The 14,713-nt window shown below is 47.6% G+C and overlaps 1 protein-coding gene across 5 annotated transcripts in view; it reads right to left on the reverse strand.

The window, feature by feature from the left end:
- Positions 1-14,713, reverse strand: part of Alkbh3 (alkB homolog 3, alpha-ketoglutarate dependent dioxygenase) — a 34,965-nt gene that overhangs the window by 4,411 nt on the left and 15,841 nt on the right. For 4 of the 5 annotated variants that reach the window (XM_042275772.2, XM_006982485.4, XM_042275774.2 and 1 more), the window contains one exon: positions 14,453-14,662. In XM_042275772.2, coding sequence (XP_042131706.2) covers positions 14,453-14,662 — 210 coding nt within the window. Of the gene's footprint in view, positions 1-9,483; positions 9,608-14,452; positions 14,663-14,713 lie in introns of those variants that run through there. The other variant, XM_042275776.2, reaches the window with a different exon arrangement.

Consider the following 14,713-nt stretch of genomic DNA (forward strand, 5'->3'; position numbering starts at 1 on the left):
ACACACACACACACACACACACACAGAGCTTAAGATAAAAATGTCTATCCCTGCTATCAGCTAAAATAAGCTTCTAGGCTAACAGTCAACCTCTGAGGAGTGAGTGATGATTGTAGATGTTCTAGAATTTTCCACATATTGAAATCTGGAAGAAAAAAAGAAGCCACAAATGGCTTATTTTTCTATCTGTGCTGAAGATAACTCTCATTCTCCAAGTATAACGGTCCATCTGGATGCTTAGGTAATCTTTCCTAAGGAATGCTGGGGCTCTGCACACTCTTGCCTCAAGCCCACCAAGGTATTGCTGTATTTAGTTTCCATAGAAAGATGGTACTTGGGGGAAATCCTGGGTGTATTTATGTCACTATTGACCACTACAGACAGGAAACTAGGCAATTTCCTTCCCATTAAAAAGGTAATGCATATTATGAAATTTGAATTTTTCAGGTAATCACTTCTTTCTTGTCCTAAAAGGGTGTTAGAAGTTTCAGCCATCATTACTTCAAAACCTTCCTATTTTCTTTCTAGAACCCATCATAATTCGTGTTAGGGATACAGTTCTAACTCTCGGTGTCAGCTTTGCCGCTCAGTCGGGGGAAGGGCTGTAGGTTGCTGCTCGTCAGAAGCACTCGTGACTAGGGCACATCAGCAGACAGATGCTAAGCGACTGAGGAAAGTTCCAGTAATACACAGAAGCCCCCTCTCCCTCCCTTCCAGAGTTCACATGCAGTATTCCATCTACATGACCATTTTTAATGTATGAACTGTCTTTAAATATATAACAATTCAAAAATATTGTAATGTAATATTGCTTTGTGGGGCTGGAGAGATGGCTTAATGGTTAAGAGCATTAGCTGCTCTTCCACAGGTCCTGAGTTCAATTCCCAGCAACCACATGGTGGCTCACAACCATCCATAATGAGATCTGGTGCCCTCTTCTGGCCTTCAGGCATACACACAGGCAGAACACTGTACATATAATAAATAAATCTTTAAAAGAATATTGCTTTGCACAAGCATATTCTTTTTTCTTTAAGCTCGCAGATACGTTTGACTAGTTTGACTACCTGTGTGTCAGGCATTGTACCAGTGCTGAGGTACAGTGAAGAGTAAGTACATTGTGAGGCTGAGATTTTAATACACCAGTGCCACTGATTTGCTGGTGGTGTTGTTTTTAAAGGAATAAGAAAAGGTTACTGCAAGAAGACTTGAGGTGAAGCATTACTAAACATATAAATCTTGGATAGAGTATAAAGATGGAACTCCTGGGCAAGGGTATGACCTTTAAGGTGCTTGATTATAGTGCCAAACTGCTTCCTCACAAAGCTTCCGGCAATTGGTACTTCCATGAGGAAAACATGGCAGTACCGATCCAGCTGAACACTAGCCATTGCTGGTGGTGGGAAATGGAAGGACAATACACATAACCCACCCAGTTCCACGATTCCCCACGTGCACATCTGCTGCTGTTTGTCCTCCACTGGAATCTCTGTGTCCGTGGTCTCCGTCCACTGTGCTGTGAGTTAACACTTTCCTAACTCATTGGTGACCGCAGACATGGTCGGGCAGGCCAGTCACCTCGGCCTAAGTCTCGCAGGTCCTGTTCTTGTTTCTATCTGCCCTTTAACTGTTGTTTGATGTTGGATGGCTCAAGAATTTCTGGACGTGATTCCAGTGACCTTTCTTTGACCTCTTTCATGGGTTTTATGCTTAGAAAGGCTTTTCCCATCCTGAGGAAAGTTAAATATACAACTGCATTTCCTTTAGTTAGAACAAAAAAAAAAAAGTTCACATTTTTCAGATTTAACTCTTTAGTCTACACTGCATTTTTGCTTTGTTTTAGGAGCTTTTGTTTGTTTTCTATGCCTTTAGGGGTGGGGGAAGGGGAACTAGGTTTCATGCATGGTAGGTAAGCAAACTAAGACTGAGTTACCCACTAGATCCAATGTTTCTCTCATAACAATATCCAAGTACTGAATGGAAGGTTTCCTGCTAGACTTGTAGCCAGGCTTAACCATGCTGGTACCATGGTGGAGGTGGGCATGTTGGGCACTCCATACATCACACCCACATGGCTTCCAGGGCAAGGTGAACTCCAGTCCTCAAGTCCCGTCACTCTGCCCCCTCGTGACATAGCGCATTCATCTTACTGAAGGAACCAGCCACCTCCGAGGAGAGAGATGCAGCAGGAACACCAGGCCGGCAGTGGGGATCCTGAGGAGCCAAGTGTCTGCACAGAGGGGTGAATGCTACTGAGAAGCAGCCTCTCACGGCTGCCCACTGTCGTCTCATCCTCTGGCTTTTCTGAGGAAGAAGCTAAGTGGGGCTTTTATACGAAATCTCCAGTTATAAGTGTGGGTAGCTAATTTAGTCTCTTCAAAAACACAGGCGGCCACACCTAGCTCCAGGGCTTCTCAGCAGTGTGGCTGCAGGACCCCAACAAAACTGTCCTGCTCCTACAGCAGCTGCCCCAGCTAGCCTGTAACCTCCCGGGGCCAGCGGTCATCGCTGTTCTTCCTCGACCCCGTCCACTGCACCAGATGAAGCCACTCTAGCTTCAGACAGCGTATCTTTGCCTCCCCACAGCAGAAAAGGCTGTTCAAACAAACTATGCTTCCCAGTGTGGGCTGGGTTAACAGCAGAGCGTTTGGTCTTCTACATCTCTCTGAGCCTCCGAAGAGCGATTTAAGAAAACTCCCGTCTTGTTACTAGGATCCTAATAAAAACAACACAAATAAGCAGAAAGGGAAAGGAAACAAAGTGAGCGCCCGCTACCTCCTCCTCCTCCTCCTTTCCCCAGCTCACAGGAAGCGCTGGGCATATGGCAATTGCTAGTTTCCAGGCTGAGGCATCAGAGGAGACTCAGAGGCTACAGAAGCCCAGACAGTACTTAACAAGGAGGCGTCAAGCATGTCCGATAGGCAGAGATAATTCAGGAGAATAGAGCAACCACACAAAGAATAGTGGGAACCCCATGCAGGCCAGGCAGAGATAACATGCATGCCTGACAATCTGGTTATGGGTTCCATCCTGCCCACTGTTCCAGCTGCAGCAGTGGACTTTTCTGAGCTATTGTCAATTGGTTTAATAGCTCAGAAAAGTCCAGAAACAGCTCAAGGTTGGTTCTGTGCCCCTTTCCCTCTGTTCTCTTGTCCTGGATAAGACAAAGCCCTCTGCTTTACATAGTACTCATTAATAAATTATTAAAGATCAACAAATAGCCTCTAAGCATCCTCTGCAATGAGGTGACGCTGTCTGTTATTACCCTATCTGTACAACGAGGACAGTAACAGCATTAACTCAAGATTCAGGACAGATTAAGGATAAAACCTTTAGGATGTAGACAGGCAACACCATATGACTGGCGTCTGTTATCGGTGCTTTACCTGGTGGGACTCTCATAACCTGGATGGTGTCTCTGGCAACTGAAGCCAAGGCTTTCACAGTTAACGGCCCACTTTACACGTGTAAGTTCCAGGCATCTAAACCTAGCATGCAGGAAAAGAATTCCTGGGGCTAGAGAGACGGCTCAGAGGTTAAGAGCATTGATAGTCTTGCAGAGAACCTGGGTTGGGTTCCCCACACCCGCAGGGTGGCCCACAACTGTCTGAACTCGTTTCATTGGTCCTATGCCCTCTTCCGGCCTATGTGGGCACCTGGAAGTATGCGCACATGCAGACAAATGCTCAACACATAAAAATAAATCTGGAGAGAAAGAAAGGACCTCTTTACAAGAGGACGGAATCAAATAAAGGAATCCCTTTACTACACCGTGAGTTTAACAGCATCTCCATCCACCATGCGAGAAAGCCCACAATGTGGGAGCCATCCCTGCTTCCTGCGCCCACATCTTTAACACTGGCAAGTTCTGCTGCTTCATCTCTCCAAACAGACCTCAGATCTACTCTCTCCTCTTCCTCCCACGGCATCTGGTTCACGGCAGCAGCCTCCCACTGAGTCTGCCGCGCCCCAGGTCGTCTCCTGCTCTTGCCTGTCCCGCTGCTATCCACACAGGGCCACAGTTATCCTTAAACATGGGAAGGATCACGTCCCAGCCTGCACCAATTCCCACTGTGCACAGAGCGCACACCCACACTCCTTCCTATTGTACAGCTCCTGGGACTAGCATCTTCTTCCCGCTCAATGTCCCATCCCCAGAGCTAAGCACAGTATCTGACGCACAGTAGGTACTAAGTTAACATCTGGTGGGTGGCGAGGAGAAAGGCTGGAAGTGCCGCTCTTAAAAGTACTACCTGGTGCCGGGCGGTGGTGGCGCACGCCTTTAATCCCAGCACTCGGGAGGCAGAGCCAAGTGGATCTCTGTGAGTTCGAGGCCAGCCTGGACTATCAAGTGAGTCCCAGGAAAAGCGCAAAGCTACACAGAGAAACCCTGTCTCGAAAAACCAAAAAAAAAAAAAAAAAAAAAAAAAAAAAAAAAAAAAAGTACTACCTGGTACTGGGCAATGGACAGAGGGTGGCACACAACGGGTCTGAGGGCACCCCGGGAAAAGGCAGGTTTGGCATTTGGATTTGTGGTAAAGGAGCCTGGGATGAAGAGGTCACTGAGAGATAGCTGAAATCTTTAGTCATTTCAATGAAGAACTAGCAGCAAGATAGGGCAGGGCATGGTGCATGCCAATGTTCTTGAGACAAGAAGATCACAAGTTCAAGACCCTCTTGGGCTACATAGCAAGAGCATGTTTTATGAAAGAAAGGAAAAGGAAGGGGGAGAGTGACAGAAGAAAAGGATGGAAAAAAGAAGGCAAAGAGAAGAATCAGGGAGCCAGGACAGTGGTATAGCAGCTATAATCTTAACAGTCCAAGAAGCTGAAGAAAGGGGTTGCGAGTTCAAGGCCAACTTGGACAAAATTTTATCAAAAGAGAAATATAAGAATTCAGATCATTTAGACACTGATTTGGTGAGAAACAGGGAATAAAGAACTGAAAACAGCATTAACCTGACCAAGAAAATAGTGATACAATCATCAGAAATGGATTTATATGCAGTGGGATGGTGGCATTTTTTGGAAAAAATAATGACTCAAACTTTAAAGCTGAGTTTGGAACTTCCATGTGCTATTATGAAGTAGAAGCAGCTCATGAATGCAAAGTGACACTAGAAGCTGGATAAGAGACCGAGAAGTCATCCACCAGAGCACAGGGAGGCGCGAGGTCTGAGGAGCTCCTATTTGCTTGCCTAGCTGCTTAATCAAATCAGGGCTGTGCAAGGGGACACAGAACAAGACAGGCCTTCCCATGCGGTGTTTACAATCTAGGAGCTCACAACCTTCTGAAGAATAAGAGAAAGATAACAGAATCAAAGATAAGCATCCATATTTAATCCATCTTTGAATGTCAAGAAAAAACTCAAAGGAGATTAGTAACAAGGAAAGCACGTGAAAAATCCAGATAAGACAGGATTTCAGAAGCCTTACCTAAGAGAAAGATGGCGTTTCATACCTGCAAGGTGGACACTGGTGAGCAATGTGCAGGAAGAGATGATGGCTGAGGAGAAGCAGTGTTTTTGATCTTAGATAACGGCATCCATACACGTCTAACAGACTAGGGCGGGAGGAGCGGATGTTTCAAGAGGAGCTAAGATGTAAAGGAGACTGCAGACAGCTCATTCCAACCAACCCTCCTCACTTCTTCTTTTCCCCCTCCCTTCTTCCTTTTACCCCTTCCTCCACTTCCTCGTTTTAAAATTTTCTTTGAGTGTGTGTGTATATGTACACACAGACGGACGGATGAACGCACGCACGCACGCACGCACGCACGCACACACAGGCATACGTGGAAGTCAGAGGTCAGCTGTCAGCTTTCCACCGCATTGAGGCAGTCTCCGCCTCTGTCTGTAGTTTCTGCCATCTCACTCCACGTTAGCTGGCACATGAGCTTACCCCCCACCTCGCAGTAGGAATCTTGAGATTACAGATGTGCATCACTAGATCCTGAATTTTTTCCAGAGACCAACCTCAAGTTGTCGGGTTGGCATAGAAAGTGCAGGATGGAATAGAAAGTGCTTTTCTCTGCTGGGCCATCGCCCTGATTGGTTGCACTTGCACATTTATTTGCTCTTATGCTCCCCTCCCCAAGAGCCATCCTCCCAACCAGGGAAGCCATGTTGGGGAATTAACCCCAGGGCCCTGAAGTACCCTACCACTCAGCTACACCTCCATCCCCAAATCTGTGCTTCACAATCAAGAACAGAGCCAAGATGCTGGAACATGGGCAGGAGGAAGTAGAGCTTCCTTAACATAGTAGATATAATGAAGGATCCCTGACTCCCCAGCTCTCTGGTCCAGGGATCAGACAACTGGTTAAACTGCTTCCTAAGTACACTAAAAACTTACTTTTTTTTCAGTATGCAATGATATTTTAAAAAATAAACGCAGCTACCTATGGGCTTAGGTAACACCTCCCCTTGTTGCCCTACCTCCCAGTGCATGGCTATGCCAATAATATTCCTTTGGTCAACAGTACCATTTCCTGGCAGCTGGTTTCCCCTGTGGTGTTTGTATTCCCCGGGAGCACCTGGCTGGGCTTGACACTGCTCCACAGGTCAGGCACAGCTGCAGGAGCCTCTGGCTTGAGGAGGTCACTACAGCACTGGATACGGTAGGAATTTGTGCACAGTGGTGAAAAGGGACCCCCCAAAGTCATCTCTGCTGTTACTCTGCTGACTCAGCCCACCATGCAGTGACAGCATCCTGGGCATTGATCTGAAGCACATTAACAACAGAAGCAGCTGCCTCTGAAATGAGATCCGGAAAAGCAGAACTTTGGACCACAGAGCTCAGTGGTTCAAAACCAACAGCCTGAAATCCTCCTGCCACACACACACAACCCTTCGGACTTTTAGCAAAATTCTTCCTGTTTTTTTGGCATTCATTGGGTTTGAAAGGTTCTGGTGAGTAAGTGAGAAAAGCAAGCAGGAAGGGCAGGTGGGTGCCACCCGTCACCCCCTCCAGGCACACTCACTGATCCTGCGGGGTGACACCACCTGCCTCGGTGGCTCACAAGGGGGTCTGGAGGCCTGAGGACCCTTGGCTGCAGCACGGTTCTCTGCAGGCACCAATGCGGAGCCCTGCGGCCTACACTAAGCAGAGTCCTGCCTTCCTCCTCCACCAGACATGCTAGAAGAGAACAGAATCCAGAGGGAAGCACTTGCTGACGGGGTTTACTGTTCAGATTTATTGTTGGTACAGTCCCGGGGCCTGGATGGGGCAGGGGGTTACTGAACTGAAGCAACAACAAGCCCAGCTTTTTCACTCACAGCTGCAGCCACTTCAGCTACCCTGGATGTCGCCTTGCAATCTGAAGTCAGTGATGAGGATGATGTTTTCAGTTAAACACACTTCCTGGAAATGTAGCTTAGAGGAAGTGCTATCTTGACAGAGCTTCCTCCAAGAGTGCAGCACCAGAAACACCCTTCGTCCTCTAAGAGCAAGCAGGAAAGCACATCCAGCCATGCCTGGCATCCAGCTGACCACAGTCACTACAGACGTGAACCATCAATAGCAGAGCTCTCCTTCCCAGGCCATTCCTGGACATGATCTGACCACACACAGCCCACTGCCTCCTGTACCTTCCACCACACCCTTTGGCATTCCTGTTCAGAAAGAGAAAGGCTGCCTACATCCACAACCCGAAGGGACCCTCTTCCTTCTCATCCTAACTGAAACCTAGTTGTCTCCACAAGCTTGAACATCCCCTGAAGCCCTCTCATGCAGAAGATGGCCACCTCTCAATCTAGTAAGGGCAGAATACCCACCACCACCCCCCATCACCCCAACACCTGTGGGCCACTGTTGCGATGCCTCCTTGACAATTTCTGCTCCCTCCAGCTCTGGTGATCAAGCTTGCTTTCCTCTTGTCCCTTGGCCCCAGGTGTAGACAATGTCTAATACGCTCCTCACTGGCCTGGCTCTGCCCTTGCTCCTTTCTAGCCTAGGCTCCACACAGGAGCAACACTGACCATTTACAGCAGTCTCCCAGGCCAAGCCCTATCTGCTCCACACATTCAGTGGCTTCTTCAGGTTCTGAAATGCTCCTCCTTGAAGTGCCCACGTGTCTGCAGGATCCAGCTTTGCCCATCTTCCATCTCTTCACCTGCCGTGTTCCTCATGCTGGCTCACTGTGCCCTACAATGGGACTTCCGACCTCTTCAAAACACTAAGTCCTTTTCTGCCTGACCTATGCAGCCATCCTCCAAGAAAGACCACAGAATCACCAGGACCCTCAGGAGCAGTCTTAGAGTACCGCAAAGGGGAGGGAAAACCTTCTGCTCTGCAGAGGCTTTATGGTCAAGTTTGCCAGCAAACCCCATACTTAACAATGGCCTATATGGAAAAATGTGGCCTTAAATCCAGAAGCAGAGAAGAAGAGATGGTTGGTAAAGCGTGAGATCCCGAGTTCAGATCTGCATTATCCATATAAAAAGCTGGGCATGGCACCATGTGACTGCAGCCTCAGCACTGGGGAGGCAGAGACAGGGGGATTCCCCCAGGTCTTGCTAATCACTCAGTCTGGCCAAATCAGTGAGTTCTGTGTTCAGTGGAAAACACTGTCTCAAGTCATCCAGAGTCAACGTCTGAGTTCCACACACATACATACACACACACACACACACCCTTCCCCAACACTAGAAACAAAACAAAACCACTAAATCTAAGGTTGGCAAGATGGCTCAGCAGGAAAAGGCTCCTATCACCCATCCTGATGATGTGAGTTTGGTCCCCAGGACCCACGGGGTGGAAAGGAGAGAACCAACAAACTCCTACAAGTTGCCTCTGATCTCACATGTATGATGTGGCACATGAGTACCCTGACACATATACATATTACACACACACACACACACACACACACTGTAAATGAAAAGAAAAACCCTAAATCACTTTACTGGGCATGCTGGCATACTTATAATCAAACCTACAGAAAGCTGAGGCAGGAAGATCCAAAATTCCAGGCCTACCTGGGTTACACAGTGAGACTCTTCACAATATACAAGCAAACCAAAAACTTGGGAACTAGTTATTTCCAGAACATATCAAGGCACAAATTCTGGTTGAGACAAGGTCCCAAGGAAGCAAATGCCAATTCCAAGTCTTCCAGAGTTTCAAGTCTGAAGGTAATTCAAGTCCCACAGGACAGTGTTATCTTTATTTACTCACCCCCCAGGTACGTTTATTTTCCCACTCACACCCCTGCCCTCCAAGGAGTTCAAAATCTCCTCACTATTTCTGAACCAGTGGCTGCCCCTGTCCCAGGGGTCCCACAATACTCTCATCATATTTACTTCCTTTTTAGCTCCTGATTAAGTCACCAATGGGATAGTGCAGATCTACTGATTACTCCAACAACCGTCTTGGATAAGCATTTCAATGATTCCCTTGAAGTCACTACAAAGACCATTTCACTTTATGAGAAAAGAGTAAGCATAGAGAGTATCAGTAAGTGCTGCTTCCCAGTCCAGGGGCAGAATCAGGAAGCGGGGCTGATCTTCCGACCTTCACTGGAGGGTGTCTGAGAAGAACAGGGTCATCAAGAACTTCTCTCAAGTGTTTCTTGTAAGCTCTCAGTGCAGATGCTGTGATCAAACGGCCTAAGGAAAAGGAGGGAGCCTGGTTGGTGGTCAACTGCAATGCCAGCCTGAGGAGGCTAACTGTGAGCCTGAGGCCAGGGTGGTTAAGACAAACAAGACCCTGTCTCAAAACAGTTAAAAGGGCGGCTGATGATAACTTAAAACTGTAGCAGAGGGGACACTGTCTATGGTGGAGGCTCAGTCACCAACTCTGAATGCCACACACACACAGTTCCAGTCTGTCCAGCCTCCAAGGTTAAGCCACTCTGTGCCATAACATTTTAGAGCTCAGTATTTTCCTTCTTTCTAAAGTCCTGGGGGAAAAAAATCAATATTTATGATCAAGATGACTTTTTAGTACTCCAGTATTCCCAGGAGTGTGTAACAAATCATTTAGTGAAGTGTGTTCTCAGAGACTCTACCATTAGTCTTGCTTTTACAGCCGCCTCCTCTGTGTGCTGCACATCCTCCATAAGGTGCTAGGGAGAGGAACAGCCAGAGAGAAGCCTCTTTTGCCTCAACTCAATCATCGGGAGGTGAAGGGAAGCCCCTCCCACAGGCACGATTCAGCTGATCAGGAAAAGAGCTCATCCAAGGTAATTTGCTACAAAAACAAGGCTTTTGGCATCTAACCCTCCAGTGCATCACAAACTTCCTGCTATTATCTAATAACCCCCCAGCCATCACTGTTTCCACGGTAACCGACAGAGAAATAGCAGCCTGCCAAGCGGCTTTTGTAGTTCCTTTTCTAGTTTGCTCTTCTGCATAGAATTAGAGTTAGATGGGGAAAAGAACCAGGCTAATCTTTGCAAACAGGAACACGATGTAGTTTGGGAAGTACAACCAGGCTCGGGATAAGGAGTGCAGAAAAGCTTTCACGAACCCTCTCAGGGTACAAAAGGTCTGCTGACGTGTATTTGGTAAGCCGTCCCTTGTCTTTGGGCAGGACAGGCTGGCACTGGCCAGTTTCTGATGTGACCCACACAAAGGAAGGGACAGGGTGCAAACAAGACCAAAGAAGACTACTGTGCCCTTTGGACTCTAAAATCAAACTTGGGGCAAGACTCCACAGGCTTGGAGCAGAGGACAGTGAAGGAAGGTTGGCACCTTGTTCCGTGTGTAATCCTGATGGCATGGGCTGCCCAAAGCAGAGGTCGTGTGGGTCTCCTTCCATGTCAGCAAGGGAGAGACTGTTGGAAATAGTGTATACGACATGGCGCAGCTTTCAGATCAGCAGCTGGACTGATCGAGGTGCCAGACTGCAGAGCAAGCAGCCGCTACAGGGGTGGGAGAGTGTGAATTTGTAAAAAAAAAAAAAAGGGGGGGGGGCGAGAGCAAGACTTTCTCTTGCTGGGCACGGCAGTGAATGCATTTCCAGCACTCGGGGAGATAGAGGCAGGAGGATCAAAAGTTCAAGGCCAGCTTTGCTACAAGAGATCCTGTCTCAAAAACCAAAAAGTCTTTGAAAGTAGCCCCCAAAGGCCTCTGTCTCAAAACTCCATAGCTATGTGAAACCGAAGAAATCTCTTGGCCTTTATCTGCTTCAGCCGAGAAACCAAGTCAATCAGACAGGTGACAGCTCTCACCTGATAGGGCAAAGCTAACGGGGACGTAGAAGACTCCCTCCCACAACACTAACTAACTCAAATGTCTTGTTGGCAGACAGGAAAATTACAGCCAGTAGTGACATTCAGAGACAGGCCCTAAGAGTACCGAGAGTCAGACCTCCGAGTGCCACACAGAAGAGTGATTTATCCTGTTTACTTCGGGTTATGAGTCACGAGTCTTATTCTCTGAGCCACACCTGAATTTAGACAGAAAAGTAGACGAAGATTTGAACAGCTGATTCCCTTGAATCCTTCAGGGAAGGCCCATTCGCAATAAGATGTATGCCCCGAGAAATAGTTCCATGGCTGTCAACTCAAAGAAAAGCTTCTGCATTTGGTTATATTTATGGGGCTCCAGAGTTTTGGAATCTGTTAATGAAGTCTGAGTGAGTCCTCAAAAGTTTAAACATGTGCTGTGTTTACTCAAGAGTGGAACTTCTAAGCTGTAATCACCAATGTGTGATTATAATCTCAAACACAATAACATTCAGTTTCTCCATCTTAAACAAAAGTCAAAATTGAGATTATGCACAAGAATTGTGCCAATTCAACCCCAGTTAAAATGAGGCCAGAAGCCAAAACTTACTAGAGCCAGTAACCTGGGGGTACTGATTGTTTATGTTTCTTCCCAAACTCATTTCCGCAGCCAACTTTATTTCAAGACCTCAGATAAATTTTCTCACTTCAGAGATGTATTATGTTCCATTAAGTCAGCTGGCACAGTTGTAGTCCAGGGCCACAGAGGGGACTTGACCTCTTCCACTACTCCATGACCTATGCTTTCACCAGGTTCCTGAAAACAGACTTCAGGAAGCCTGAGGAGAGACAGCCTCGGTGTGGGCAGTCTCTCTCTTAAATAGAGCTTTCTTCCACAAGGTCACACCCAGAAACAATGCTGCATGTATTTGTTGTGTTTGCCGACCACACACCAACCTACAACACACCAAGTTATTACCAAGAAATAGTTCTTATCCACCATGTGCTGGGCTCTTGTTTGGTTTGTCTGTGGTGCTGATAGAACCAGGGCCTTGCACATGCGCTCTGAGCTGTAGCCCTAGTCCCCGAGACAGGTCTTTCTACGAGAGAATGAAGAGCTGGGTGCTGGGAGGGGAGATGGTCAGGGTATTTCTGGGCACCAACGCACCGCTAATGTTTAGCAGTTGGGAACGCATGTAATTGAAACTATCTACCCAGAAGGCATACTTTGGGAATTCTTAAGTTCCCATCTATAAATAGGCCCCCAATTTTTTCATAAGGGGGTGGTGTTGAATGTACGTGGGTAAAGAGACAGTCACTGAAGACTTAAACACTTGGCATCAAAGCAAATCAATGTGAAGAACCAAAGAGAGGGTGATACCCACGCTTACAGTCCGAGAGCTGGAGGAGCGGCCTGCTTACTCACAGCTAAGCTGCAGCCCCAGGACCTGCCTGGAAAGGGCTGGTGTCCCACTGTCAGCTCGAGAAGAGGGTCTGAAAAGCCATCAGGCACAGTGCTCCTCCACTATCTCTAATACAGGAGTCTTACAAAGGCAAGAAGAGCGCTTCATATGTGTGGCCTAGGATCCAACAGCAGGCCTAGGGAGAGAAGTGTGATCACGCCTAAAAGACACCAGCAAAGGCCCGGCAGTTTGGCGCTCAACTCCTTCTTCCTAGTCCCCAAGAAGGCTGCTGGAGATACGGTCATGGTTCTTACACTGGTGACTGAGAATGCTCTACCAACAACAACCAAAGTTTAGGTGGAAACAAAACCAAAGCAAACTTGATCAGTGGAAATTATACCAACAGATGGAGTTTGAAGTCATCTGTGTCAAATACCTCAAAGTGCTATAAAACAGCATCACCCATGGAAATACAATGGCACCGTCACCTGCAGAGGCCTGTTAACTGCACTCTCACAGAGTATCTGATGTAGGAGAGACAGGAGCTCTGAGCGAGTCAGGAGGCCGGAATTATGAAACAGGTCATCATCAAAACACAAGCTGCTGGCCCTCCACACTGACGGGCCTGGTTTATCGGTGCAAGCTGAATAACCGGAACTCGGAAATCGGGATGACTTAGTGAATTCCCTCTCCAGGTTTCTTCTAGCTTTGTTCTAAGGTTCACTTTTGATTCAGAACATAAGGGCTGGACTTGGGTGTGGTGGTATTCTAATTGTACTGAAATGTGATTTTGATTGTATGTTAATAAATAAAGTTGCCCGGGGGTCAGAGCTATTAGAGCCATAGACAGAGTGTGGTGGTGGTGGTGGTGGTGGTGGTGGTGGTGGTGGTGGTGGTGGTGGTGGTGGTGGTGGTGGTGGCACACGCCTTTAATCCCATAGATCTCTGTGTGTTCAGGGATACAGCCAGCATTGGAGACATATGCCTTTAAGACCTGGGGGGCTGTACATACAGACAGTGATGAGGCAGTCACGTGTTTGGGTTTACAACCAATGAGAAGGCAGAATGACTATGAACCGACTTACACACAGGGAAATAGCTCTCTTTCAGGAAGCTAGGACCACCGCAGGAAGAAGGGTGAGATTTTAGCTCTGAGCTCTGACCTCTTGGCTTTCTCTTTTACATTGGTTCTGTGTTTCTTATTTAATAAGACGGTTGGTTACATCAACACTTGGGGTCAACAGTCCCAAATCTTTCAAATGCATGTAATCTACACAAGAGCTGGGGTGAAAACGGAACTTGAAGTCCGTTTACCCACTGCTCCCCAACCTCAACTTAGGCACACTATGGCCTGGTAACCTGGCTTGAGCTTCCTCTTAGGAGTCAGAGGCTCACACATCTTTCAGAAGAAGACTAAGAAGGCAGTGAGGATTGGCATGATGCTCCCTCACAGAACAGTGGCCTGGCACACAGGAGCACAGGAAATGACAGGCACTTCAGGGGCATCTTTCTTGAGTTTCTGGAATCTCCCTAACTCTGAGTCACCCTTCTGGAACTCTTCAGTCACAGTGTGCATCACAACTGCAATCATTTCAATGCTTTGCCTAGTAGATGCTTTGCATAGGACAAGGACTCTGTCACTCCTTTCCATCAGTGGGGATGGGCCCACGGGACCAGGCATAGGGAAGACAATTCCTGTTGGGTAAGCAAATGCCTGAGCGGGCACTTTGGAAGCCACATGTTTCCTACAGAGGAAGCAATCAGCTGAAAAATATTTCACCAATACCACGAACTCCTGGAAACAGTGGCTTTTAGAGATCCGTGTTCTTCACTGATTAGGAGGTAAGAGAAAGCACATGTTTACGGCAGAGAATACTTACAGGCGGAGGTTTCTTCCTCATCTCAAAAGTCCGAGTGGCACCAAAACTAAGTGAGGCAATGACGGGGCAGCTCCCCAGCGAGGGCTCATCGTCACTGTGCCAGTCCACGCTGTCCTTCTCGTCCCGGTACAGATTGCAGAGCAAGGAGTTGAAGGTGTGGCCAGTGTTCTCCTCAACACGGCTCTTCAGAGTGCAGAGCACGGGATGCCACTGCCAGCGAGCCGAAGCAGGTGCAGGGGCAGGCACACAAGACACAGTAGG

The sequence above is a fragment of the Peromyscus maniculatus genome, chromosome 4 (genome assembly GCF_049852395.1).
Source record: "Peromyscus maniculatus bairdii isolate BWxNUB_F1_BW_parent chromosome 4, HU_Pman_BW_mat_3.1, whole genome shotgun sequence".
In the NCBI taxonomy this organism is placed as follows: domain Eukaryota; kingdom Metazoa; phylum Chordata; class Mammalia; order Rodentia; family Cricetidae; genus Peromyscus; species Peromyscus maniculatus.